At 46.2% G+C, this 26,414-nt stretch overlaps 1 protein-coding gene and 1 long non-coding RNA gene across 5 annotated transcripts in view; one reads left to right on the forward strand and one right to left on the reverse strand.

The window, feature by feature from the left end:
• Positions 1 to 26,414, reverse strand: part of ENPP6 (ectonucleotide pyrophosphatase/phosphodiesterase 6) — a 100,931-nt gene that overhangs the window by 10,861 nt on the left and 63,656 nt on the right. For 2 of the 4 annotated variants that reach the window (XM_027529666.1, XM_027529664.1), the window contains exons 3-7: positions 17,792 to 17,903; positions 12,844 to 12,985; positions 10,860 to 11,039; positions 9,413 to 9,667; positions 8,437 to 8,574 (exon numbers count right to left, since the gene is read on the reverse strand). In XM_027529666.1, the coding sequence (XP_027385467.1) occupies positions 8,437 to 8,574; positions 9,413 to 9,667; positions 10,860 to 11,039; positions 12,844 to 12,985; positions 17,792 to 17,903 (827 nt within the window). Of the gene's footprint in view, positions 1 to 8,436; positions 8,575 to 9,412; positions 9,688 to 10,859; positions 11,040 to 12,843; positions 12,986 to 17,791; positions 17,904 to 26,414 lie in introns of those variants that run through there. The other 2 variants (XM_027529667.1, XM_027529665.1) reach the window with 2 other exon arrangements.
• LOC113884766 overlaps positions 7,685 to 26,414 on the forward strand; it is a 32,479-nt gene continuing 13,749 nt past the window's right edge. The window contains exon 1 of the long non-coding RNA XR_003509013.1: positions 7,685 to 8,362. This is a non-coding gene — a long non-coding RNA (uncharacterized LOC113884766). The remainder of the gene's footprint in view (positions 8,363 to 26,414) is intronic.

Consider the following 26,414-nt stretch of genomic DNA (forward strand, 5'->3'; position numbering starts at 1 on the left):
GCTGTTGGGAAGCAAGACTGGGCCTGGAAGCCAGGGCGTCAGTCTCCTGGTCTTTGTGCACCTTCCAGAGCCGCACAGCCAGAGGTCACTGCAAGGCTCCTACAGCCTGTCCCTTGCCGCTTCATTCACTGAGTGGCAGCCAGGATGGAGACGAGATTTTGAATAGGATGGGGGTTAAATTCCAGTTTGTTGCTTTCCAACTCTGTGATCCTGGGCAAGCTGCATAACTTGTCCGAGCTTCAGCTTCCTTGCTGGATGTGACAACACCCGCCTCAGAGACTCTGAGGGATAACCTGACTGTGTGCTAAGCCCGACACACAGTAGGTGCTCAATAAATAGCCGGGGGCGGTCTCCAGATGCCACCGGCTGCAGGGTGAGGTGCTCGGGGCTTGTGCAGCAGGGTTGAACCCTCCTTTGCTTATTTAGCTGTCATATCACATCGCATGCCTGTCCCGTCTCACCCCATAAATCACTCCCTGGCACTGCTACTTTCCAAATTGCACTGTTTCATTGACTCTCTGTTTCCTCAATTTCCATCCCTCCTTCTCCAGCTGTAGCTTGTATTTTTCCACGGGAATATATTTATTAACTTACTGCATTTCTGGTTTATACCCTCTTTTGCTCTTTGTGGTCATGCTCACAACACATGCCAGCTTAGCTTCGTTTGCTAATTTTATGTGCTGCTCCCCTCCCCACCCGTCTACAAGGCAGTGATTGCTGAAGAACTAGGTAGGATACGTCACTAGTGGTGTCACTAATCATGAGTCCCATGGGACACATATGTCCCACGGGGAAGGGACAGGTGGAAGGGAGGTGAAGCCTGCCTGATTTGAAAATTCCAGTCTAACTTCCACATGCAAACATACAGCAACGAGGCATCTCAGCCCTGAAGATGACGGGAGATCTGTATGATCGCAAGTAAAGCCACTGGTGTTTTTGTCAACATGACAAGTTGCTCTGGTGAAACAACTGTTCTTGCTTTTTTTTTTTTTTGAAACACCTATGTTTACTGATTTTAAAAAGTAATAATAACCTGGCTAGTTATGTGAGAAGCTAAGTGATTGAACGGATTATGTGACATAATCAGACTGAGTGGATTACATGACATAATCTAATTACATGACTTAATGAACCGCAAGAAGGGGAGTTGATGAATTTTTCCCTTGTCCTTCCTGGTGGCTTTTACTGATTCACTTGGTCCTCTGTCTCCTCCCACTCCCCTTCCCCGCCCCAACATTATCACACCAGTGCGGGCCTGTGCAGTCGTGTAATGCACACCTCACACGTGCAGCCCTGCTGGTGAGGCGCTCCACACCTCCCACATCCCCAGGCTGGGGGGTCCTCAGGTTACTGGTTGAGGAGCCTCCATCCCTCCTGAACTTCCCAGGTCCAGGGACCCCCACACAGCGCCACCTAGCGACATCCTGGGGTGCCCGGGCCCTCCAGATGAAAGCGTGTGTGTGTGTGTGTGTGTGTGTGTGTGTGTGTGAGCTGGGGCAGTGTGGACACAGAGGAGTCCCTGCGAGGCCTGGGAACCTTGCATAGTGACTGCATGTGGGAAGAGCATGAGAGGGAAGCAGCGTGGGGACTCTGGAAGGAGTGAGGCAGTTTCTCTAGGAGGTTGTGCCAGTTAGAGGGGCGGACCAACCGTCCTGGTTTGCCCAGGACTGAGGAGTTCCAGGGATGCAAAAAAAAAAAAAAAATTATGACTGACCTGGGCAAGCCGGGACAAGTTGGTGACTCTGTAATGAACACTTTCTTGGCAAGTCAAATAAAATCTTTGCTGAGTGTCATTTGTCCAGCACCTTCTGGTACCCCTCCTCTGTACAGGGGTGGATAGCAGTGCCAGGACCCCCCGCCATTTATGAGCCCCTAAACTAGCTCATTGTTTCTAATGGGAAGGACCCGGAAACCGTTCCCCAGGAGGAACACCAAGGAACAGCTGTTACTGTGTTTATAGACGTATGTTCTAGTATTTGCTGCCTGCCTTGTATGTTTGATGCCTCACTCCACTACCAGCTCACCACCAAACGCCTGCCAGAAGCTTGCTGAGCTGGGGAAGCCAGGCGATTACTTGTGAGATGAGTGTTTTGGTTTCTAGACTAGGTCTTTGCCTCATTCATCCGTGGCGTCAACAACAACCACAAAGTAGCCTTCACTGTCTACCCCCCAGATCAGCAGACCAGTTAATTCGGCCCTTGCCGGGACCCATGTCTCTGACTCGGCATTTTTGGAATCCTTTCTGGAGCTGAGCTGAGCTGTCGGGGGTGGGGTGGGGGCACAGTCAGAAATGGGGGCGGCGCTGGGAAGGAGGGTCAGGGCGACAGGAGTGATGGAAGGCCGGGGAGAAGCAGAGGGCGGCCTGGACAGTCTGCAGTCACTGCTGTCTGTCTGTGGCTGAGGCACTTGCTTTGGTGAACCGTCCAGCATTTACTCACTTCGCACTGTTGCATTTTGAGACTATATTAGCACGTGCTGTTCTCACCGGCTCCTTTCCATTTCCCCTGGGTGCAGATCAGAAAATAATAGCTAAGCCACAGAGAAAATGATTCTTGAGGAGGCAGGAGGGTAACCAGGTCTGGGAAAACATCTGGACGTCAGCTCTTGCTTCACACCCCAAAGTGACTTCTCCCCTGATGGCTGAGGAGGTGGAAATCCGTCCTCCGTGGGTTCCGTTCCCTGACCACAGGTGCTGGTGGGGGCCGTGTCTGCGTGGCCCTGGATGACCTCCTCTCCCGTCTTTCCCTGGAAACATACTGTCTACACCGCTGGATCCCAAGCCTGGCTGTGCACACAGCAGTTTATCCCGAATCTCACTTTGGGTGTTTGGGTTCGCAGATGGGTAAGATGGCAACTCTGGCTATTTAATAGTCATCCCCTGGGTGGCTGGGATGCATCGTCCGGCCTGGAAACCACTGGGAGTCTTTCACCTGGCATTTGTCCTGGGCTTTGTTCAACGATTATCTGTCCTTTCCTAAGAATGCTTCGTCTTACGCTGGTTGCCACGCTGAGTCTATGTTTCAGCCGCTGTGGGTGCAGGGTCAGGCTCGGAGTCACTCACACGGGGTGCTTTCCAAAGAGGAGTCGTGGCGGCCGACTGGCTTTCCCCAATATCGCTGGCCGGCGCCAGGTTCACTGATGGTTACACATCTTGACCGCCATCCCTCATGTCAGCCCCTGAAAGTGTACTTCCTGCTGAGAAGTGGGGTCAGGGACCCGAGTGTCCCCTCCTTCTCTCTGGATGAGGCCTCTCACCCCGTGTCTAGGGTGCTGGGGAACAAAGGTGAAATCAAGTCCAATTAAAACCAGTAAGTAACATGTGAACCCCTAAGGTGTGTGACGGGCCTAATACAAATGAAATCGACCTTATTCCCCTAGGACAGGGTTGTAACAGGAGCTTCCCCTGCCCTCCACAGTGCAATAAGCTCACAGCATCTCAGGCTGGAAAAGGCACCCGGTGATGTCTCGGGAGAGGCCTCAGTCGGGACTCTTGTGGAAGGGAGCACGGTTTGGCTGGCTCCGGGGTTTTGCTGCCAGGGTTAAGGTCGAGCTAGGGGACAAAGCACCGTGTCTCAGGCTTTGTGGCATCATCATTTTAAACCCTTCTCCCAAGAGGCTTCCTGTGGGGTGACTCCTCAGAGCCCTCGGGAGTGGTGGTCACAGACCCTCAGACGTGTGTTTATCACACTGCTGCGAAAACAAGTCCCCCCAACTGTTTCTCCGTCTTAGAGGGCCTCCTCTTTCTAAAACCAAATTTAATGTCTTGGGCCCCAGGCCCTGCTCTCACCCTGGCAAGCCCACTGCCACGCACAGCCTCGTTCTGGAAGTTGGGAAATGCCAGAGATCAGGAACAGCAGGGCCCAGAGGCGGCAGAATTCCTCGAGAGAAGAGCTGGAGCAGGGCGCCCAGCGGGTGAGCTTCCTTCTACTTCTCCTTTCCCTCAAGACCATGCTTGCTGAAGCCCGCCGAGGGTGAGGAGGGCATCCCGTGCCCTCCGACGGCTTACGGCGACGACCCTGGTCGCTGCCAGAAGGCAAGCAGCTTCCAGTTCCCGACACAGGTATCCTGGACCTCCAGCACCTCAGGCCCGCAGGAAACCACTCCAGCTGACGCTAAAACTCAGGAGCTGTGCTCTCCAGCTTGTCTTGATTTCCCCAAGTATTTTGGGCCCAGGGCCTAACTGCCGCTCAATCCCAGGCCTGAGAATTGAGCCTGGCATTTCATATCCTTTGCCGGTTTTTGAAATAAATCTTTCCTCGGGAGACCAATATGGGCCTTTTTTTGGAAGCTGAAGCCTGCATTTGCTGCATTTCTCTCCATGCAGATGAGAGTCCGGAGGATCCACAATGCAGCTCCACGTCTCACAATTTTTCACCAGCTTCTGGCCACATTTGGCCGCCTTTCTGAGTGCGGTGTCATGAGGGGGACACTGTCCAGGAGAGGCCATGGGAATCAGCCCCTGAAGCTGAGTGGGGACCGGGGACAGCTGAAGTGTCCGCCCGTCCCTGGACTCCAGCTGGAGGCTAACTGGGCCAGGACAATGACCACTGGTGGTTTCAACACCTTTTCTCTGTTGAAATCTCTTCTAGGGCTACTAACAATTAGCCCAGGTGAAAGGCCTGACTTAGCTTTCCTCTCTGGGTACTTAGTCACTGATTTATTAGCCTATAAAGTAAACAATTTGTCAAAAAGACCTTGATGCTGGGAAAGATTGAGGGTAGGAGGATAAGGGGATGACAGAGGGTGAGATGGTTGGATGGCATCCTTGACTCAATGGACGTGCGTTTGAGCAAACTCTGGGAGGTAATGAAGTACAGGGAAGCCCGGCGTGCTGCAGTCCATGGGGCTGCAAACAGTCGGACAGGACTGAGCGACTGAACAATAACAACAAGTAATCAAGAACCAACTGTCTCTATTTATGAATTAATTTCTTAACTTCATATTCCACAAACAGGTACTGAGTCTCTGCCGTGTACCAGGTTCCACAGAGGAAAACCCAAGCTAGGATGCCACAGGCCTGCCCTCAAGGAGCTTCCACCCTGGGAAGCATCACTGGGCCTGCCTGCTGAGGGTCTTTGGACCACGCTAGACACTGTGACAACTCCAGTGGCTTAGTGGGTGAAGAATCTGCCTGCAGTGCAGGAGACGCAGGAGACGTGGGTTCAGTCCCAGGGTTGGGAAGATCCCCTGGAGGAGGGAACTGGCAACTCACTCTGGTATTCTTGCCTGGAGAACCCCATAGACAGAGGAGCCTGGTGGGCTACAGTCCAAAGGGTCAAAAAGAGTTGGACACGACTGAGCGACCATGCCTGCACACAACCTGCCCAGCCCCTTGCTAAGTGCCCCCTGGTGGAGGGATGGATGGAGAGCATGGGTGGATGAAAAGATTTGTGGGGAAACCCCATGGGCTGGGGCTGGGTAAATGCGGCCACGTGCATGGCTCAAAAGCTCCAGTGACGATGTGACCCTTGTCTCCTGACAAGGACATGCAAAGAGAGGGTTTACAGAGCATGGTGACCAGGTCTTAGGGAGACAGATGGGCGGAGGTACCATTTAGGAAGCCCGGTTTCCATGCTTAAAGAAAGGAGCTTGGCAGGTATGACTGGCTGGGGCTTAACCTAGGCAGGTGGTCTGGGTTTTTTGGTTTTTTTTTTTTCTTTTCTGCTGCTTCGTGGTTAGTCTTCTGGGAAAATGAACACATTCAGCTTCCTGCCCCTGTAGGAGAGGAGGCCAGAGAAGGTACTGGCACTAGTTGGAAATCCACTCTGTATATTAACTCTCACAATGAAAAACAAACTGTGGGAGCCACTGGGCAGGGGGCCTTGCTTTTATTACGTCAGGATAATGGTGCCATTCCAGGTGACAAAGTCAATCTGTTTCCCTGCCTTTATCTTTTTCAGTGACAGCTCTCCAAGCAACCGTTAAAAAAAAAAAAAAACAGAAAGAACTCAATGGGATCTTCCTGTTGGAGCAGCTGCCTAAGAGCCAGCAGAACTTAAGTCGGTGGCAAAAACTATATGGGAAGGGCGTTTTTGCCAAGGAAACCAAATCTTGCATGTTTATGGGATGGCGGTTGTAGGGAAAAAAGGAAGGAAAGATGGGATTCTGTTTTATTGGCCCCAACCAGCAGCAATTTGTCCTGACTCAGCTGTTTTCATATTTAAGCCAGAAAGAAAAAAAAAGGCTCCTCTGCTAGCCAAACCTAGACTCAGAGCAGCTGCTTTTAAAGCTGAGAAACTGTCCCGCTGCAGATGCAAACCGAGATCCCTCGCTGGGCACTGGTACGGAGGTTACAGAGCAAACACAGCATTCCGTCACCACGTGCGGAGAGATTTTGCAAATAAGAATGGGGTAGATTAATAGTCCTGGCCCAGAGCAGCAACAGGGGCATAGAGCGACGTTTTCAATTCTCTGTAGTCAAGTAAGTTTAGTAAACAGCAGGGAGACGTAAAAGAAAAGAAAAATCTAAGCAGGGAAAGAATGGGTGCTCGCTTCTAGGATTTTTCAGAAGATAGAGCAAAACCCCAATATTAAATCTAAGTATCAGAAATTAAAATTAGAAATTATAACTTATAATTTATGAATTATAAAATTATAAATTTTAACTAGAAATTAAAATCCTTAGATTATTAAACCTAAGGATCAGAAATTATTATTTTCATATATGAATCTTGAAAATAAAAATCTGTAAATTCGAAGACAGTAAAATGATTAAGATATTCAGTCTAGGAGACTGCTACTTGCTACTGCTAAGTCACTTCAGTCGTGTCCGACTCTGTGCAACCCCATAGACGGCAGCCCACCAGGCTTCCCCGTCCCTGGGATTCTCCAGACAAGAACACCGGAGCGGGTTGCCATTTCCTTCTCCAATGCATGAAAGTGAAAAGTGAAAGTGCAGTCGCTCAGTCATGTCTGACTCTAGCGACCCCATGGACTGCAGCCTACCAGGCTCCTCCGTCCATGGGATTTTCTAGGCAAAAGTACTGGAGTGGGGTGCCATTGCCTTCTCCGCAGTCTAGGAGACTAAGGTACAACAAAAGACTGACTAAAAGATATCTAAATTTCTCTTAAGGGGACCAGGGACCGCCGTGATTTTCTAAAGAAACATTTGTGTTTTTATGTTATATACACCTTGAGTTACAGTAATATATACTGTATATTCATTGCACTTTCCTCTTTGAGTTGGCTGCTAGGAAGCTCAGAACCATCTTTGTGAACTGCAGTTCCCATCAGGGAATCCCCATTTTCCACACCTGGGTCCCTAGATGTCCATTCATTTGCCTGATCAGTATTTCTGCTGATGGCCACCTGCCCTCACTCTGGCAGATTAAATACCAGTCTTAGGTCTGATATAATCATCCCTTAGTGTTCTCAGGGAACTGTTTCCATGACCCCCTTCGGTACCAAAATCCGTGGACGCTCAAGTCTCTTACACAAAATGGCACAGCATTTGCATATAAGGACATACATTCTCCTGTGTATCTTAAATCATCTCTAGATTACTTATGATACCGCAGGCAATGCAGTGTGATATAAATAGCTATAAATATAATGGAAACGTGATGTAAATAGTTGCCGACACTCAGCAAATTCAAGCTATGCTTTTTGGAACTTTCAGGAATCTTCTTCCCCTTGAATATTTCTGATTTGCGGTTGTTTGAATCTACAGATGCGCAACCTCAAATTCAACTGTACAATGACCCTCATGTGCCAACATCTGCCACTCTCTTTTACCCTCTAGTCTGATCAGTTTGCAGCCCAGCTTCAAATTCATACCGACAAGGACTCAGGCCCTGTCTGGGAACTGACTGTACATGGGACCGCAGATTCCCTGGAAGGGGGTTGGGGGGTGGGCTGTCCCATCTGGCCAGGTATCAAAGCTGATGCAAGAGCCTAATGAGCATGGTGTCCAGGCAGACAAGGAGAAGGCTGCTGAGGTCTTTAGGGCATCAGGCAATTAGGGTTTGGACTCAGAAGGCAAGAGAAGCTCTGTAAAATCAAGTTGGCAAACCCGAGACCTGGACCTGCACGAGGGCTTTTGTTTCCAGTCACTGCTCTTCAAGGTGAAAGCAAAGTGGAGCCTCTCCTGGCTATTCGCTGCCCTAAAGCAGTTGCTTTGGTTCGCAGTAATTGTTCCACTTTCAACTGAATAGGTTACATTGTAAGCCTGGGTAATTGAGTTAAGGCCCGTTTGTTAAAATACAACAAGTCTGGAGCCACGAAGTCTAAACCTTGGCTCTGGGTTGGAGCTTCCCGTTTGCATCTGCAGTCAACTGACCAAGCCTTTCAATTCTCTCAAGAAGGAAATAACGCAGCCGATGAGAGACTTGGGTAAAAAAACGAACATTTTCAAGTGGAAAAGGTGAGTAACTATTTACCTTTGGCTGTTTGATAGAATTTGTATCATGGATGTCTTGTCGTGTGTTTTATGTTTACCTCAGTTATGAACCATCCTTCATCGGCCACTAGGGTCAGAGGGGAGACAAACTTCCCTTTCTTGTAATAGAACCTGCTCGGAATGTCTTCCTTCGCGTAGACAGTCATGTGCTCCACTCGCCTCACTTTGTTATATATCTGTAAAGAGAGCCAAGAAGGACCAGGTTTGCATTCTCTGTCTTACATATACGGGACCGTGTATTGGACCTGGTGGAGAGGATCCTCTTATAAAAACTTACTTATGTCAAAAATACTATAGCAACATTAAAATATGAATGAGAAATTGGTCTGCCTGGCATTAAATACCCCCAATATCAAAGAAATGCATTTATTCTTTGACTCGACCTAGAGCATGTCCTACCTACCCCTGATTCTAAAAGAACTAGTAGGGATGTCCCTGGCAGTCCAGGGGTTAGGGCTCCATGCTTCCAAAGTAGGGGGGGCTTGAGTTCGAACCCTGGTCGGGGAACTAGGATCCCACATGCCATGTGGCCACCCCCCCGCCAAAAAAAAAGTACTAGTAACTGTTTGCCATTAATTACACTGCTGATCTGATGAAGACATAAACCCTGTACGTATTTGCAGTATTTAGCAGCAGCTCAAATCTATTTGGCTAAAATTAAAACCAACTGGCTGATGTTGATTCTTTGGTGCTTAGCCAAATCAGGCATTCATTCCTGGGTAGACCTGAATAGAAAATTGAGTTTATCCACTCAACTCGGGAAAATAATGAGTCTTTAGGCTGCTTGGTAGAGAGTTTCTAATGGCCCTGGGAGTTATGATTTCCTACATAACAAAACCTGTAATTCTTAAGGAAAGGAGGGTGCACCCCCAGAAAGATTTGAGATAAGTGGAAACTCCCATGGCACGTAGGGGGTCTCACACACTCTTGTGTCCATCATGGGATGAGCTGTCACCCAAACACAGCCCCTGCTCCTGAATAATCCACCAACCGCTTTAGGCAGCTTGCACCTGCCTGACGTACACACCACACTGGAAGCAAGAAGCTCTTCCCAGCTCGCGAGCCGCTGATGCTCTCACATCCTGGGGTCCAGGTGCCAAGTTGGAGACATGGATGGTGCTCCATGCCCGCAAAACAGAACTTCTTTGCAAGAAGCCGTCGACTGCGGGAGCTGCCAGTGTGGAAAGTATTCTTCCCAGTTTCACACTTACGGAGTTCACGGGAATGCTGAGCACACATGTTGAATACCTGTACTTGCTGACCATGGAGCTTGAGAAAAAGGGGGGCATCTGTGTGGGGAGGGGATGAGGCTGGGGGGAACAGCTTTGTGGGCACCGTGTTCCTCAACCCCCTACGGACAGATCTCAGACCTTAAGTGGGAGGGAGCAGGTAGGGTTGGCAGGGGGGTCTCTCTCTGGGCCAAAAAGGAGGACACTGCCCCCTACCCCAGCCTGCACCAGCGCTCCATCAACACCAACAACGCCACTGCCGTGAGGACAGGTAGAGGCGCCAGGCCCAGCTGAGGCCCATTCCTGCCTCCCTGTGGGTGGTGCCCCCACTGTAGGTGGGGTGGGACCCCCCGAAGACGGCAGTCTCTCCGGGAGTGGGCGGAAGCCCCAGGGCCTGCACTGGGAGACGACCGTGCCACACGGGGCCAAGCAGTCAGCCAGCGGTGCCACTTGCTCCTTTTGCCCCTCAGTGTGGTGTGCCAGCCACTCAGACGAAGTATTGTTCGGAGGGACAAGTGAGTGGGGGTCTTGCCATCCCAGGTGCCCAGTTCCCGGGGGCAAGGACTGCCACACCCTCTTGGGAATGGCGCTCTCCAGGGGTGATCACTGTCCTTGGTGACCGTCTGCATTCCCTGCCGTGGGCCCAGCAAGCTTCTCCGTGCTTCAGAGCCACCCAGGAGGGCGGCAACCATGCCGCCAGCTCCCAGGCAGGACAGAGATGCAGCAGGAAGGCTGGTCAGGGAGCCGCTCAGCTGCTGAGGGTTGGAGTCCCATCCCTGGCCAACCTAAGGCACACGCAGCCTCAGCCTGGTTTCACTGGTCACCTTCTCCCCGTGCCCTGATGGGAACAGATCAGAGTGGCCGCTTTCTTCCAGAGAAGAGCTCCCAGTGCGGGCATCCACTGCGCCAGCTGTGCCTGACACGTGCTGCGTGTCACCCAGGAAGAAAGCAGCCCTGTTAGGGGCTGGGCCCTTGGCACGCTGAGCACTGCACATCCTTCATCTCGCTTCAGAGCCACTAATGTTCTGAGCTCATCTCAGACAAGGGAAGACACGGGAAGATGAACTGCTGGACAGAGGTCACCCAGCAAGGGAGGGGCCGGGTGGGTCATCTGTCTCCAGAGTCCTGGCATCCCAAGGTTGCCCGGTGTTGCCGCCTTGAAACTACAGATAAAGACCCACCACAGACACCCCCGTCCCCCCCCGACTGGGCCCACCACCCACCCTTCTTACCTCAGAATGCTTCCCGGGGGCTGGCCACAGGCTCACGACTGGCCCTCGCCCCTTCAGCTGCTGCAGGTCACGGAGGTTGATGTAGTTATCCAGCTTGATCACTTTGTCTGTCCAGGAAATGTCAGTCATCCCGTGATCTGAGAAGATGATGACGTTAAGGTCGTCCTGCAGATCCCGTTCCTTGGGGGTGGGTGGGGGGCAGGAGAGGCGGTCAGGAAGGTGTCCATAAAAGGGCCGTCTAAATACTGGCTGTCTTGCAAAGAGGTGTTTTCTTTTTTTTTTTAATTTTTTTTTTTCACACCAAAAACATTCATTTTGTATTGGGGTATAGCCAATTAACAATGCTATGACAGTTTCAGGTGAACAGTGAAGGGACTCAGCCGTTCATATACATGTATCCACTCTCCCCCCAAACTCCCCGCCCATCCAGGCTGCCACATAACACTGAGCAGAGTTCCCTGTGCTATACAGCAGGTTTTTGTTGGTTATCTGCTTTAAATATAACAGTGTGTACCTGACCTTCCCGAAGTCCTTACTTACGGACTATAGGAGAAAGAGTTCGTCCTCAGTTCTGAATTTAATCACCTACTTGTCTGCCTTGATGCAACACGGCTCAAAATCATAGCAGAAGCACTTTGGGGAGGGGAGCCCGGGAGCCCATGCTGAACATGATACGTACGGGCTCCAGGTTTTTAAGGTAGCCAGTCGGTTTTCGTCCTCTTTGGGGCTTGCAACATACTCATGTGGGAAATATGACGACTATCACTTGCCCATTTTACACACGTTTGAAAAATTAAGCCCAGGAAAATTTTAAAAATTAATGCTTTAAGTCAGACAGAGAAATTCAAATATCATATATCATTTTTAGGTGGAATCTAAAAAAAAATGCTTCAAATGAAATTATTTACAAAACAGAATTAGACTCATGGGCATAGAAATCAAACTTATGGCTACCAAAGGGGAAAGTGAAAGGAGAAGGATAAATTAGGAGGTTGGGATTAACATATACACTACTGTATATAAAATGAACATAAGGTGGTGGTGGTGGTTTAGTTACTAAGTCGTGTCCAACTCTTTGCAAACCCATGGACTGTGGCCTGCCAGGCTCCTCTGTCCATGGGATTCTCCAGGCAAGAATACTGGAGTGGGTTGCCATGCCCTCCTCCAGGGGATCTTCCTAACTCAGGGATCAAACCCGCATCTCCTGAAGCTCCTGTTTGGCAGGTGTATTCTTTACCACTGGGCCGCCACCTGGGAATACTGTAAAAATACAAGGGACTATATTCAATACATTGTAATAGCCTATAATGAAAAAGAACCATATATATATGTGTGTGTGTGTGTGTGTAACTGAATTGCTTTGCTGTACACCTGACATTAGCACATTTCAAATCAACTATACTGCCATAAAAAAATAAAATTAGGAAATAATACTTTGCTTAAAGTCATTCAGGGAGAAAACCCAGGCCTGGTTTTGATGCCCATGGCGACCTGGTGACCAGACTGATAGGCTTGGGGTAAAGCATCGCCCGTTTCACCCGCTGAGCCAGGCGGCCATGCAGATCAGGTCACTTCAGCACCACTGGCCTGGCTGCTCACAGGGGATCTTGTGGTGGCTTGGGAGACGCTACATGAAGAAAAGCTTCCCTGGGGGAAGCTGCAATCCGCCTGCAATGCGGGAGACCTGGGTTTGATCCCTAGGGTTGGGAAGATCTCCTGGAGAAGGGAAAGGCTGCCCACTCCAGTATTCTGGCCTGGAGAGTTCCAGGGATGGTATAGTCCATGGGGTCGCAAAGAGTTGGACACGACTGAGCGACTTTCACTGTATGAAGAAAAAGTGAACCTACCCCTCCACCCCCAGACCCTCAAGCTGGCCCAGTCAGCTCTCAGAGTAAGAAGGGCGATGCCAAGGGCTGGGACAGTCCAGGAGACAAGGGAGAGGGACACGGGGGAGGTTAGCCCAGTGGGCGGGGTTTCCGGTCACCTGGATCCACTTGGTCATGTACGCCATCACGGTGTCCACGGCCTTCACGGCATCTTTCCTCTGTGGTGACGACGGCCCATAATGGTGGCCTTCCACGTCGACGCGCTCGTAGTAGATGGCCGCCAGGTCCGCCTGGCCGCTTCTGGGGGGCAGGGAGAGAGGTGCAGCTGAGAGAAGTCCCCCAGCCTTCTCCCCTCCGGACCTGCGGCCCCGGTGGGGGCGGGCCTGTAGGCCCGGCACAGCTGACACCCTAAAACAAGCAAGCGGGTTCTCCAAGGGAGAGACAGGAAGAGCGCATCTAGACCTGCCAGTCCTGAGCACCATGGCGACGAAAGCCACAGAATGTGCTTCCGCGTCACCTCCGCTCTCAGCTCATCAGGACCCAGGAGTCGGAAGAGGCGGCCACAGGCAGGGGACGGTTCTGAAAGCCCCCCTTCCTGCCCGGTGGCTTCGGAAGATTAGAGAAAAGAGAAGCGATCATTCAAGTAACGGCTGTCCCATTACTGCTGGCCTTCGAGGAAGCCTGTAAAGAAAACACTGAGCTGGAGGTGCGACTGACCGGCAAGGATAAGAGCAAGCTTTACCAGGCCACCTTGCAGGAGGCAGACAGGTTTGTGTTCAAGGCTTGACATCAACAGACACTCCCAGCACGCTTGTTCCCTGGGCACCCAGGAAGGCTCAGCTCCAGGGTGGACACAGAGTGAATTCTAGCACTGACCACACTTCCTGCCTCCCAGAAAGACTCGGTTCTGGCTAAACGCCCGCTCTGGGCCAGAGTACTGGTGGTAAAAACCCAGCTATGTAAGCCTCCACGTCGGGCTGAGACCGAGTGGGAACTAGAGAGATGAACTGGACTACGAGGCTGAGGGAGTCAGGGAGGAGAGAAAACACGGGGCCAAGTGCCCGCCCTGCCCTGCATAGCTGGGGGCTTCCCACTATGACTGCCCCGCCCCCAACCCCTCCCAAAGCAGGGGAACAGAGCTACATTGGTGAGGATGCTGGTGATGACGAGTGTAGCAGTACGGGCAACCGACAGAAGAGGAAGCAACGGAAAAGGAATGAAGGCTAACTCCTTTGCTTGGGCTTTACAAAGATTAATAACAAATACTCTTGGCAGACTGCCTTATTCATCTCGAAAAACTCTATCTAAATACACAAGGGAGGCAGCAAGTTCTCTCTGGGTGTGGTCTCCCTGACCCTTAGAATGAGAGGATGTGTGTCCTGAACGCCTGCAGTGCCTTGGGCCTTGCGATCTACAGCAGAGGAAAAAGAACCCCAGAGTAGTTCAAGAGCGTGGTTGCACGAACGAACACCCTCGCCCGTCCTTCAGGTCTCAGGGCATGTCCGGACACCCAGGCTCAGCTGGGTAGTCCTTCCGGGCACTCCTGCAGCATTCCTGGTTCATCTCCAGGTTGTGATTCTTCACACTGTGCTCTAATCGCCCATTTATGTATCCTTCTCCCCTCTAAACTCCGGGGTTCTTTCGCCCTGGGGTGCATTCACTCTCCATGTATCTCAGCTCAGCCTAGGATCTTTCATACAGTAGGAGCTCTGTAACTGTCAGTCGAAGGTATAATAATAGTAAGTGCTCAATGTGTGTGCGTGCTAGATCGCTTCAGTTGTGTCCGATTCTTTGTGACCCCATGGACTGTATAGCCCACCAGGCTCCTCTGCCCATGGGATTCTCCAGGCAAGAATACTGGAGTGGGTTGCTGTGTCCTCCTCCAGGGGATCTTCCCAACCCAGGGATCGAACCTGCATCTCCTGCATTGCAGGTGGATTTTTTACAGCTGAGGCACAGAGGAGGGAAGCCCCAAGTGCTCAATAAATGATAGCTATTCTGGGTCAGGCACTATGTTGAGGGCTTTTTATGCATTATCAGAATTCATCCTGACAGAAACCCTATCGGGCACAAATACCAAAAACAGAGAGCTCAAGATGGTTGTCCATATCACTCAGCTCATGAGAAGCAGAGCCAACACTGAGACCCCGGTGGGGCTGACTCGACATCCTGACCCAACACCCTGAAAGGATTCAGCAGGCCGTGCACCAATGGGGAAACATTCTGCGTAGCCCAACGGACTTGTGGAAATGGTTCTCATTTGGCTATTGGGTCCCGCCAACCCCAAGAAAGCCGGGTGTTGAGGCACAGCGAAGGCAGCGGCGAGACCTAGTCGCTCTCATTTCCTGGCGTGAGCTCTGTTGGATACGCCTCCAGGCTGTGGGTCTGTGGTGAAGAGCGTCCCCAGAGAAAAGCTTTGGCAGATTTTGCAGGTGAGGAAATAGGCCAAAAAGGATGCAAGGAGTTGCTCAAGGCCTCACAGATCCGAGTCGCGGCTGCTGTGCTGTGTGTGCTTAGTCCCTCAGTCGTGTCTGACTCTCTGTGACCCCGTGGCCTGTAGCCCACCCGGCTCCTCTGTCCATGGGATTCTCCAGGCAACAATACTGGAGTGGGTTGCCACACCCTCCTCCAGGGCATCTTCCCAACCCAGGGATCGAACCCAGGTCTCCCGCACTGCAGATGGATTCTTTACAGTCTGAGCCACCAGGAAAACCCAAGAATACTGAAGAGGGTAGCCTATCTATTCTCCAGGGGGAGTCATGGCTAGGATTGGAAATTGTGAACCTTTCACGTCCAGGGTCAGGACACCACAAGCCCAGGCTTTTGAATGTCCACACCAATGCCATTCACTGCACAGGGATGGAGTCCAGAGCAGGTTCAGCCCTGCATCTTCCTTCTCCATGGTCATACTCATCAAGAGGGCACAACCTTTAATGATACTGTGACGTTCTCATACCTCGAGGTGTACTTCGTTCATGGTTTGGAGGAGACACGGCTTTCAAGGTAAGGGAAATTGCCAGTCAAGCGTGATTATCTCTTTTTAGAACAAAACAGACTGGTCCTTCTTTAACAAATACCATGTCCTCTCTCCTCCACGACGTTGTTCAGTTGCTAAGTCATGTCCGACTCTGTGACCCCATGGTCAGCAGCACACGAGGCTTCCCTGTCCTTCACTATCTCCCAGAGCTTGCCCAAACTCATGTCCATTGAGTTGGTGATGCTGTCCAACCCTCCCATCCTCTCTCTCCCCCTTCCCCTCCTGCCCTCAATTTTTTTAGTATCAGGGTCTTTTCCAATGAGTCGGCTGTTTACATCAAGTGGCCAAAGCATTGGAGTTTCAGCTTCAGCATCAGCCCGTCCTCCATGGTGGGGACTGGGTTCAGTTATTATTTGGTTGTTTCTCACAAATAATATTATCATCATTCATCCTTGCTAACATGTGGATGCCTAATAACAAATCCCCCTGCATTTACAGACAGCAGAGAACAAAATGTCCCTGAGGGTCCCCATAATGTAGGCAGTGGGGAAAAGCTCTTACTCAGGAATGGCATTTTCATACCAATCCCTAAACTTTTTTGAGGCCCGTGTTCATTACACTGAGGGGCTGATGGCATTTCCTTCACCATGTTTGCGCATAATGGAACTTTCCACAAAATCATGCCCTCAGACATGCCTCCGCATTTAGCTGCCTTGTGTACTTGAGCCTGGAGCATCCCAGACGTGCTGGTCCACACAGTACCTCCTGTTTTCTGTGCGCACCCCCAGGGTGGGGCTTGGACGTGGGAAGAATTTCACAGGGTTGACTGGTTGCCCTGAAGTTCAAGGAAATGCTTTCAGGTCACTACATTTTAGACACTGCACCTTAATACAGCAGCCACTGGGCTGGCTTCTTTAAGGCTATTTGGCATATTCATAAATCTCCATGTGGTCAGAAAGCTAGTAAGTCTCACAGGTTTACCTGATGGCTTTGTGTCGGGAAGCTGTCAACCCCAGATGCCAGGAACACTGGAGCTGTGATGCTTGCGATTTGGGGATTTACATGCATGCCTTTTGTGAAAGACGTCTATGTGGGAGCACGTTGATTCATGAGGGACCGGAGTCTTCAAGGGCTGAGCGCGCTTGCCTGTTTGGAGCTTAGCTGACAAACTCTTGGTGGCCAGCTGTTTTCCACATGGGTCTGGTCTCCATCACAGGTCAGCTCATTTGTAACGGAGGGGCCGGGTGAGGAGCGACAGATGGGAACGCCTACAGATCTGTTTCTGGCCCTTTATAGCCTCCAGCCCAGGAACCATGCCAGAAGGACATGTGGCCATGAGCCCAGTTACCTGAAAGCTATGTGGGGCCCCCAGCCCTGGGGTTTCAGGGACACCCAGATCTCCCATCACCTTAGGATTCTGTCCAGATCTCTTTGCAATGTAAAAAAGTTCAGGATGTCACATCCACTTTCCTTACTGAAGTGGATTGGAAAGAAGGAAATTAGGCAGAGAGAAATGGAGGCAGTTTAAAGGGATAGTTGAAATTGTTGACTGTGAAAAAATTCAAGACTTAGAAGTTAAGTCAGTTTCCCTGACTCTCGTCTGCTATTCAGGAGAGCTCTACTGACCTGCGTTCTTTCAAACTAGGTGTGATGATAGTTCCATGGGGAAGAAGAAAAAAGCTTTTATGTTCTAATGTGCCAATAGGCTTTGTACGTTTCCAAGAAGATGGCAGAGTAGGCAATTTCTCCAAACTTTTTCCAACACAGATCTTCCCTTTTTTTTTTTTTTTTTGGCCAAAAACTTATCAACGTCTTCTGATAGCCAAGCATTCACTATATCATGATTAGAGAAACGCTGACATTCACATGGCTTCTCTACTATCCATCAACATAAAGAAGAAAGTCCCAAATACCTAGAGACTTCCTTGCCCTCAATTCAGCGTTTCCAAAGACCGCTCCTACCTAAAATTTCTCATGTTAGCAGGTAGCAATCACCACATGAAAGGCTCACCACCTCTCTGAAACATTGTGCCACCTGTCCCAAAGGGTTCTTAATCCATTAAAGCATTCTTTATTGGTCCTGGAAACAAGGAAGAACACTGGCATGGCTAAGAATTTGGGACACTCACTTGAAGACGTCAAGAGCGCCGCTGACTGCATTGACAAAATTGATATCCGTTGGGACAGATTTATACTCGAGGCAGTAAGTAGGTCTGACACCAAGAATCTCAACTTCACAGCCTAAGGAGGAGAAAGATGGTAAATGGTTACCTTCTTCAGTAATCAAGATAGGGTCATAGGACAATTTTAGGAAGCAAATAACATTAGTCGAAACAAAAATTTTTGTTCCTTTTTGTTAAATAAAAATGTATTAGTGATAGGTGGTGTATTTAGCTCTAATTTTGTTTAAGTGGGTCTTAAATGTCATTTCTATACAACACTTACGTAGGAGGAGAAGAGGGTGACTGAGGGTGAGATGGTCAGATGGAATCACAGACTCAATGGACATTGAGTCAATGGAGTTTGAGCAAACTCTGGGACATAGTGAAGGACTGCATGCTGCAGTCCATGGGATCGCAAAGTGTCGAACACAACTGAGTGAGTGAATGATGGATGACAGTACAACACTGGTATCTTCTGACAAGAACTGGCAAAATTGGTTAATGGTTATCTTTCTCAGTTTGAAACAATGACAAAAATTAATTAAAACACAAAATGTCTCAACTTTTTTTCCTATAGAATTTTTACAACTACTAATTCTTCTAGTGTATCTTTGCCTGTTCTAGAATCAAGTAGAGAAAGTGAAAGCGAAAGTCGCTCAGTCATGTCTGACTCTTTGCAACCCCGTGGACTATCCAGTCCATGGAATTCTCCAGTCCAGAATATTGGAGTGGGAAGCCTTTCCCTTCTCCAGAGGATCTTTCCAACCCAGAGATCAAACCCAGGTCTCTCACACTGTAGGCAGATTCTTTACCAGCTGAGCCATAAGGGAAGCCCAGTATCAAGTATAAGGTAGTATCTGACTAGCTTGGGAACAATAGTCTGACTGGACTCAGAAGTACTGTACTGATGGAAATGCCTAAAAATCACTGACTTCACGCAAGGATTCTAAGCTAAACTCTTGCCTCTTCCAAAATGAAGTAAAAGAATGAAAGGCATTTAGATGTTAGGAGCTGCTGTGGTCTCAGTTTTTTCGTCACAGGCCCTGAACAAGTTGAAATGGTTGCCCTAAGAAAGAGCCACCAAACCTTATCATCAGAAAATGGAGCAGGAGAGGAATGAGCCAGCCTCAGTTTAAAATAGTTGAGTCTATTTCTTGGGCACCAACTAGGTCACTATGTTCAGACATAGCATCTCTATCCAGTTTTGTTCTAGAATCTAGCCTAGTGGGAGAGGACCTCGTGAAAACAGTGTCAGACTTGAAGTCTAAAGTGAGATGCCTGAATTCTGGGTGGTAAGGGAACTCAGACACAGGCACATGTAATTCAGATATTGTTTCCTTCTGGAAGCTTTCCTCGAATCCCCATTTGGACTCAGTCTTATAGACTGTGTCTGGCTGCTGTGTTGGGGGATGGAGGTGGAAAGAAAGAGATGCCCAAGAGATGAGAGCAGTGGAAACAAGAGTTCAAAGGGAGAAACAATAAGGTGTGTGGAGACCAGCAAGAAGGGCAACATTCCCAGGCAAGGAGGGGTCTGGAGGCCAGACGGTCTTTCTTGTAGCCCAGAGAAAATGAGTCCCATGTAAACTTGGTATAATCCTTATGAATCCTATATAATACTGGATCGTGCCTCCATTTTATCAGGAGAAACTGAGTCAGAAAGGTAGCGAGATTGTCCCACTGCCACAGCGCAAGTGTGAGGAGGAGCTAGCATTAGAATCTAGGGTTACCTGACTCTGAAACTTCAGGTATTCTTTTAAAATAGTACCTGATGAATTCAGACATGCATGGACAGAAATTATGGAAACTAAAGACAAAGATATTGCAATACTATTAAGATTTACTCAAGTTTATTGAGAAATAAGTCAAAATAAAAGAATCTAAGAATGAATAAGATAGGGTTTTAAAATAAAACAACAGCAAATGATGAAGTCTCAAAAAACAGTTAAGTATTAGTAATAAGTATTAATGTAGTTATGTGAAAAATTTTTTTTGAAAAATAAGATGCATATTTTAAAAATGTTTAATAACCTGTATCCAAAGTTCCAAGTTATTTCAACAAAAATTAAAGGAAAAGCATTTTTACTTTTGTTAGCAGGAAGGAATCATTAATATATAGCTTTTATTCTAGACACTTAAATGATTGGAATATACAGAAAAAAGTTGTATGCATAACTTCCAAGTCACTAAAGGAAAAAAAAGATGCGTAAAAATCAAAGTACATGAGAAGTTTTTTTAGAAAGGAAATATCCAAGAAGCACTAATACTGAAAGCATAATTAAAGAGAAAATCAAATATACTTGTTTCAAAATAAATGTGAATGGGTTACACTCTATTCTTGCAAGAATGTCAACATGAAGTAACTATAAACTATTTTTTTTAATTTATAGTTTAAGTAAAAGGACACAGAAATGTTAGATATAAAAGAGTAGACCAAAGAAACCCACCAAAAGTAAACCAAAATATCAGGTCTATCAATAGTATTAAAGTTGATTATGGTCTCATAAGCCTGAAACAGCTACAAATCCACATTAATCATTTAGAATGTGAGTTAGTATTTACATACAATAAATATACACAACACAACACACAGAAGGCTTGGAAATATAAAGTGCAAAATTACAGTCTTGGTGGGAGACTTTAATGACAGCTCAAGATATAAAGAATAAAGAAATATATAAGATAAAGATACAGAGGCTTTGAATGTTAGTATCAATAAGTTGTATTCAATGTGTGTGCGAGCTCAGTCACCTCAGTCGTGTCCAGCTCTTTGCGACCCTATGCACTGTAGCCCACCAGGCTCCTCTGCCCATGGAATTCTCCAGGCAAGAATACTAGAGTGGGTTTCCATGCCCTCCTCCAGGGGATCTTCCCAACCCAGGGACCAAACCAGGGTCTCCTGCATTGCAGGCGAATTCTTTACCATCTGAGCCACCTGGGAAGCCCAAGTTGTAGTCAATAGACATTGAAAATTTATCTTATTATTATTGAATCTTATTACTATAGAATTCTTATAAGAATGGAAGTATTCTAAAAATACAACAGTTGGAAAAGCTGACCATATTCTCATCCACAGAGAAAATCTCAATAACTTCCCAGAAGTAGAACCTTTATAGCACAATGCGTATTATCTCTGACCACAGGTAATAAAACTAGAAATTAATCATAACAGTTAACTAAAAATAAATCCAACTCATTATAAATAAAAAAGAAAACCTCTGTGAAACTTGATGTAAAGAGGAAATGGAAACTTCACTGACAGGCTAGTTATTAACAATGGTGAAAATTCTACATTTCAAAACTTCATGGGACACATTTTCATTTAGGTCAGAAGCAAATAGGAACATTGCCGTCACCACTGTAATTTGTTACTGTTACAGAACTGCTTATCAAGGCAATTAACAAGAAGCAGAGATAAAAGAAGGAGTGCTGGAATCAGGAGGCAGGCACGAGCATTCCTCTATGGGAGCATTTTAAAAAACTTTTTGTCACCCGTGGCAAAATACTCATTTTGCTTCATGACACAGAACACACACACTCACAGAAGAAACAGATGTTGCACCAAACTATGTACAGTGCCTGCTGACATCCCTGTTCTAGGCTGTTTTACGTGGGTTTTTTAAAACACTGGTTTGTGATCCATATTGAATATCACTGTCCTTATGAATCAAGACCAGTGTTTGAAAAACACCACTATGAGGGCACGCGCCTAGGAGTGAATTTCTGGATCGCGCTCCTCTATAGTGGCAATGTTAGGTAATACCTTTGCCATTTTGATTGTATACATGCTTTGCCTTGCAAGCCACTTCAGAAAACATATTCTAAGATAATAGAGTTGCATATACAAGCATCTTTAATATAATATTATTTAGAATATAAAATTAAGAAGCAATTTAAACATTTGGTAATAGAGGTATGTTTCAATTATGGCACATCCAAATAATGAAATGCCATACAGGAATTAAAAGTATGTCATTTGTATTCACTGGCATACTATTTTATGTGAAAAAAAGGCTAGTGAATAGTTGGTAAAGGAATTATCTCATTTTTGTAAATATTTAAAAGATGATTTTGTCTAAGAAAGAGTGGAAGTGAATATAACAAAATATAAGAAAGGGTAAAATTTCAGTGGCTGATTTGGTAGACTTATTCTGGGCTAAACTGAAGTCATTCCGAAGTTCCTTTCCATCCCTTAGTATAAAAAGAAGAAAACTTTCTCAAGTGCCCAGGCTCACTTATGACTAGGAATGGACACGTGACCCACCACTGGCATTGATATCTGCTGAGATGCTTCGAGTGGGAAGCTTTGCTTCCACATAAATAATAAACATGAGGTGCCAGCACTATCTCTTTCCCCCTTTTGCAGTTAGGAATGTAGGTTGTAAGGATATGATCTCTGGACTGGGGGCAGCCATTTTGAAACCATGAGTCAACAAGCATGAAGATAAAAAGTTAATATGCCAATATGGAGCAGAAGGATAGAAAGAGCCTAGGTTTTTCAAAGGACATGTTAAGCTGCTGAACCACATAAAGTACATACTACTTATGTGATACAAAGAAATTCCTATGTGTTTAGCCATTGTACACTGTTGGCTAGGTTTTCTAAAATTTGCACTAAGTAGTTTCTAACTGATACAAAAGGATCATAGTTGACTTTTAAATTTCTATTATTGCTTATTGAATTGAACAAACTTTCCTAAAATAAATACCTGTTATTTTTGTAATAAGAAACCAAAGACATTTTTTAGTTGTAACTTCCAACTTCCTTCCAAAAGACACATTAGGACACAAAAGTTCTAGTATGAATATCCACTTTTTAAAAATTATGAGTAATGCTGATATAAACATTCTTGTACACATTCTTGGATGCACTTAGGTATGCATTTCTGTTGTAATCTGCATAGGAATAGATTTGCTAAATTTGGGATATGCGTATGCTCACCTTTATTATCAGATACTTCCGAAGAGTTTTTCAAAGCTGTCAAATTAATTTGCTCCTCCCAGCATTATATGAGCCTGTGTTTCTCTACCCTTGTCATCACTTGGATGTGTAACTATTAATTTCCATTTAAGAATGACTTTAGTTGTATTCTACTTCATTATACGTTAGTTGTATTCTACTTCATTATATGTTCAGTTCAGTTCAGTTCAGTTCAGTCACTCAGTCGTGTCTGACTCTTTGCGACCCCATGAATCACAGCACACCAGGCCTCCCTGTCCATCACCAACTCCCGGAGTTCACTCAGACTCATGTCCATCGAGTCAGTGATGCCATCCAGCCATCTCATCCTCTGTCATCCCCTTCTCCTCCTGCCCCCAATCCCTCCCAGCATCAGAGTCTTTTCCACTCTGGAAAAGTCAACTGAAAGTCAACTGTTCGCATGAGGTGGCCAAAGTACTGGAGTTTCAGCTTTAGCATCATTCCTTCCAAAGAAACCCCAGGGCTGATCTCCTTCAGAATGGACTGGTTGGATCTCCCTGCAGTCCAAGGGACTCTCAAGAGTCTTCTCCAACACCACAGTTCAAAGGCATCAATTCTTCATTATATGTAGTATTTTTATTATTCCTCAGTCTAAGATATTTTCCAAATTTCCATACTTACTTCTTTGAACTATGAGTTATTTAGAAGTCTCTGGTTATTTTACAAATGTGTGGATTTAAATTTTTCTATTATCGACCATAATTGCACTGTAGTCAGAGAACACATTCTGTATAATTTCATACAGTTCCAATTTGTTGAGAAATGCCCTATGGCTAACATACGGTCATTTTTGACAATCGTCCCATGTACACTTGGGAGTGATGGGTATTTAGCAGTAGCTGGGTACAGAGTTCTAGTAATATCAATTAGGTAAATATGTTAATTATGTTGTATAAATTTTCTGTATCTTTCTAACCTTTTTCTTTTCTTTTTTTTTTAATCAGTTACTGAGAAACATGTCTTAAAAATCTATCACCATTGTGAATTTACTCATTTCTCCTTTTAGTTTCATCAATGTTTGCTTTATTTATTTTGAGATTGTGTAATTAGGAGCATTAAAATTTAGAATTATTACAACTTCTTGGTAGATTGAACTTTTATATCAACACCAACTGTTGTTTATTTAAAAACAGTCTAAGCTTAAGGTCTGCACTAGCTAATGTTATAGCTGTACCAGCTCTCCTTTGTTGAGTGAGTGTGTGCTGTGTCTTTAAAAAATGCTATCACTTTCAACATTTCTGCATACTTACATTTAATGTAAGTTGTTTTGTTTTACATTTTGGCCGTACTGCACAGCCTCTGGGATCTTAGTTCCCTGACCAGAAGTGGAACCTCTTCCCCCTGCAGTTGAAGCCTGGAGTCTTAGCTGCTGAACCATCAGGGAAGTCCCAATGTACATCTTTTATAAGCAGCATATATTAGTTTTTGTTTTTTAATCCAGTCTGATAATAGTTGTTTTTAATGTAAATTTCTATTAAAGCTTAACAAAAACACATACAGAGTGAATAAATGATAAATATACTGTTGAACAAATTCTGACAAAGTAAATGCAGCTGTGTAGCCAGCACCCAGCCCAGGAAACAGAACATGACCTTCACATACGAGCACTCCTCACGCCCCCTTTTAGTCACTGCCCTTCCAAGTGTAAACACTATTCTAACACTGTAGATTAGCTTTACCTGCTTTTGAACTTTATATAAATAGACTCCTTCAGAGTAATTGGAGTATTTAATGAAATATTAGTTAAAAAAAAAACAACTTCTACATGTAATGGACTTAAGGAAATTTTTGTGTTTAAATCAGCCACCCAAATACATGTCTTGAATTCATGATGCATTTGATAGCTTTTGTCTCCTTTCTTAATTCCTTTCAGATTATGTATGTACGATTATTATTGTTCAATTTTCTCTCCTCTATTACCATGTATTTATATATTTTAATTAACCTCTATCTGGCATCGTGCCCTAAAGATTTTTTTTAATTGAAATATTGGTTTATTGAAATATAAATTTGTACTCCCATAACTTTCCAGGCAATGCAGAGACATTTGAACACTTCAACTCTGAATTTTACATTTATCCCACCTTCTACGCTTCTCATGCCATGTATTTTAATTCCTTATGAATTTTTAATCTAAAAATTATTACAAAATATTGCTATTATTATTAACTTATCTTTTTCTACACACTTACTCTTTCTGTGGCTCTTCATTCCTTCCTCCACCTCTGCACTTCCATTCGTGATCATTTTTCTTCTGCCTAAAGAGTTTTGCCTTTCCTCTACTCTAAACCTGCTGGCAATAAGTTCTCTCAGTTCTCTGTCTCTAGAAAAAAAAATCATTATTTTGCCTCCATTTCTGAAGGATATTTTTCACTGAATACAGAGGAATGTTTTCCTTCCATCGCTTTGGGAGTATCATTGCATTGTCTTTCTGGATTCAACGTTTCTTTTGTAAAGTCGGCTGTCAGTCCTATCCATGCCTCTTTGCACAATTTTATGCTGCTGCTGTGAGGATTTTCTCATCGTCTGAGGAGTCAGCAGTTCTCATAGCCACGGTGTTCTCTCCTGGGTTTCACAGCACTTCTTGAGTCTGTGACTCCGTATTTTGGAAAGTTCTCAAACATCATCTCTCAAATGTCACTTGTGTCTTATCCTCTCTCTCCAACCCTTCCTCATGCGGCCTTTTCACAATGTCCCGTACGTCTTGAACATTCTTTCCTGCCTTTTTTCATCCTGTTGCCTATTTAAGCTGGAGCACTGTCTTCAGCTCTAGAATTCACTTTTTTAAAAAAGGTTCTAGTTTACTAGTACAAGTCTCCATTTCATCACTTAGTTCTTTTATCACACCTCTCTTTAGGTCATCTGGTATCTGGATCAGTGGGTTTGAGTCTATTGTCTACTGTGTTTCTCTTGATTTTTCAGTCAAGATTGGTCTATTTATTTCCCCTGTGTTTTCAGTTGGGCCTTGTTTTCCCATATTCTGTTTTTTTTTTTTTTAATAGCTGAATGCTCTCTATTGTATATGGAAAATTGTAGCTATCATTTGACACTCTGTATGTTATTAACTTCTTCTGGAAAGCATATGCTTTTGTTTATCATGGGCATGTAGACTACAGGCAGACCATCTTAACCCAGAGTGAATTTACTTTTTAAACTATTTATTTATTTGTCTGCACCGGGTCTTACTTGCAGCACATGGGATCTTTCATCTGCGGCATGTGGGATGTAGTCCCCTGAGCAGGGATGGAATCCAGGCCCCCTGCACTGGGAGGGCTGAGTCTATACTAGGGAACCACTGTGGAGGTCCCAACCCAGAGAGAATTTAGTCAGAGATGAAGATGATTTGATTTTCCAGTAGTCATATATGGATGTGAGAGTTGGACTATAAAGAAAGCTGAGCACCGAAGAACTGATGCTTTTGAACTGTGGTGTTGGAGAAGACTCTTGAGAGTCCCTTGGACTGCAAGGAGATCCAACCAGTCCATCTTAAAGGAAATCAGTCCTGAATGTTCACTGGAAGGACTGAGGCTGAAGCTGAAACTCCAATACTTTGGTCACCTGATGCGAAGAGCTGACTCATTTGAAAAGACACTGATGTTGGGAAAGATTGAA

The sequence above is a fragment of the Bos indicus x Bos taurus genome, chromosome 27 (genome assembly GCF_003369695.1).
Source record: "Bos indicus x Bos taurus breed Angus x Brahman F1 hybrid chromosome 27, Bos_hybrid_MaternalHap_v2.0, whole genome shotgun sequence".
Lineage (NCBI taxonomy): Eukaryota > Metazoa > Chordata > Mammalia > Artiodactyla > Bovidae > Bos > Bos indicus x Bos taurus.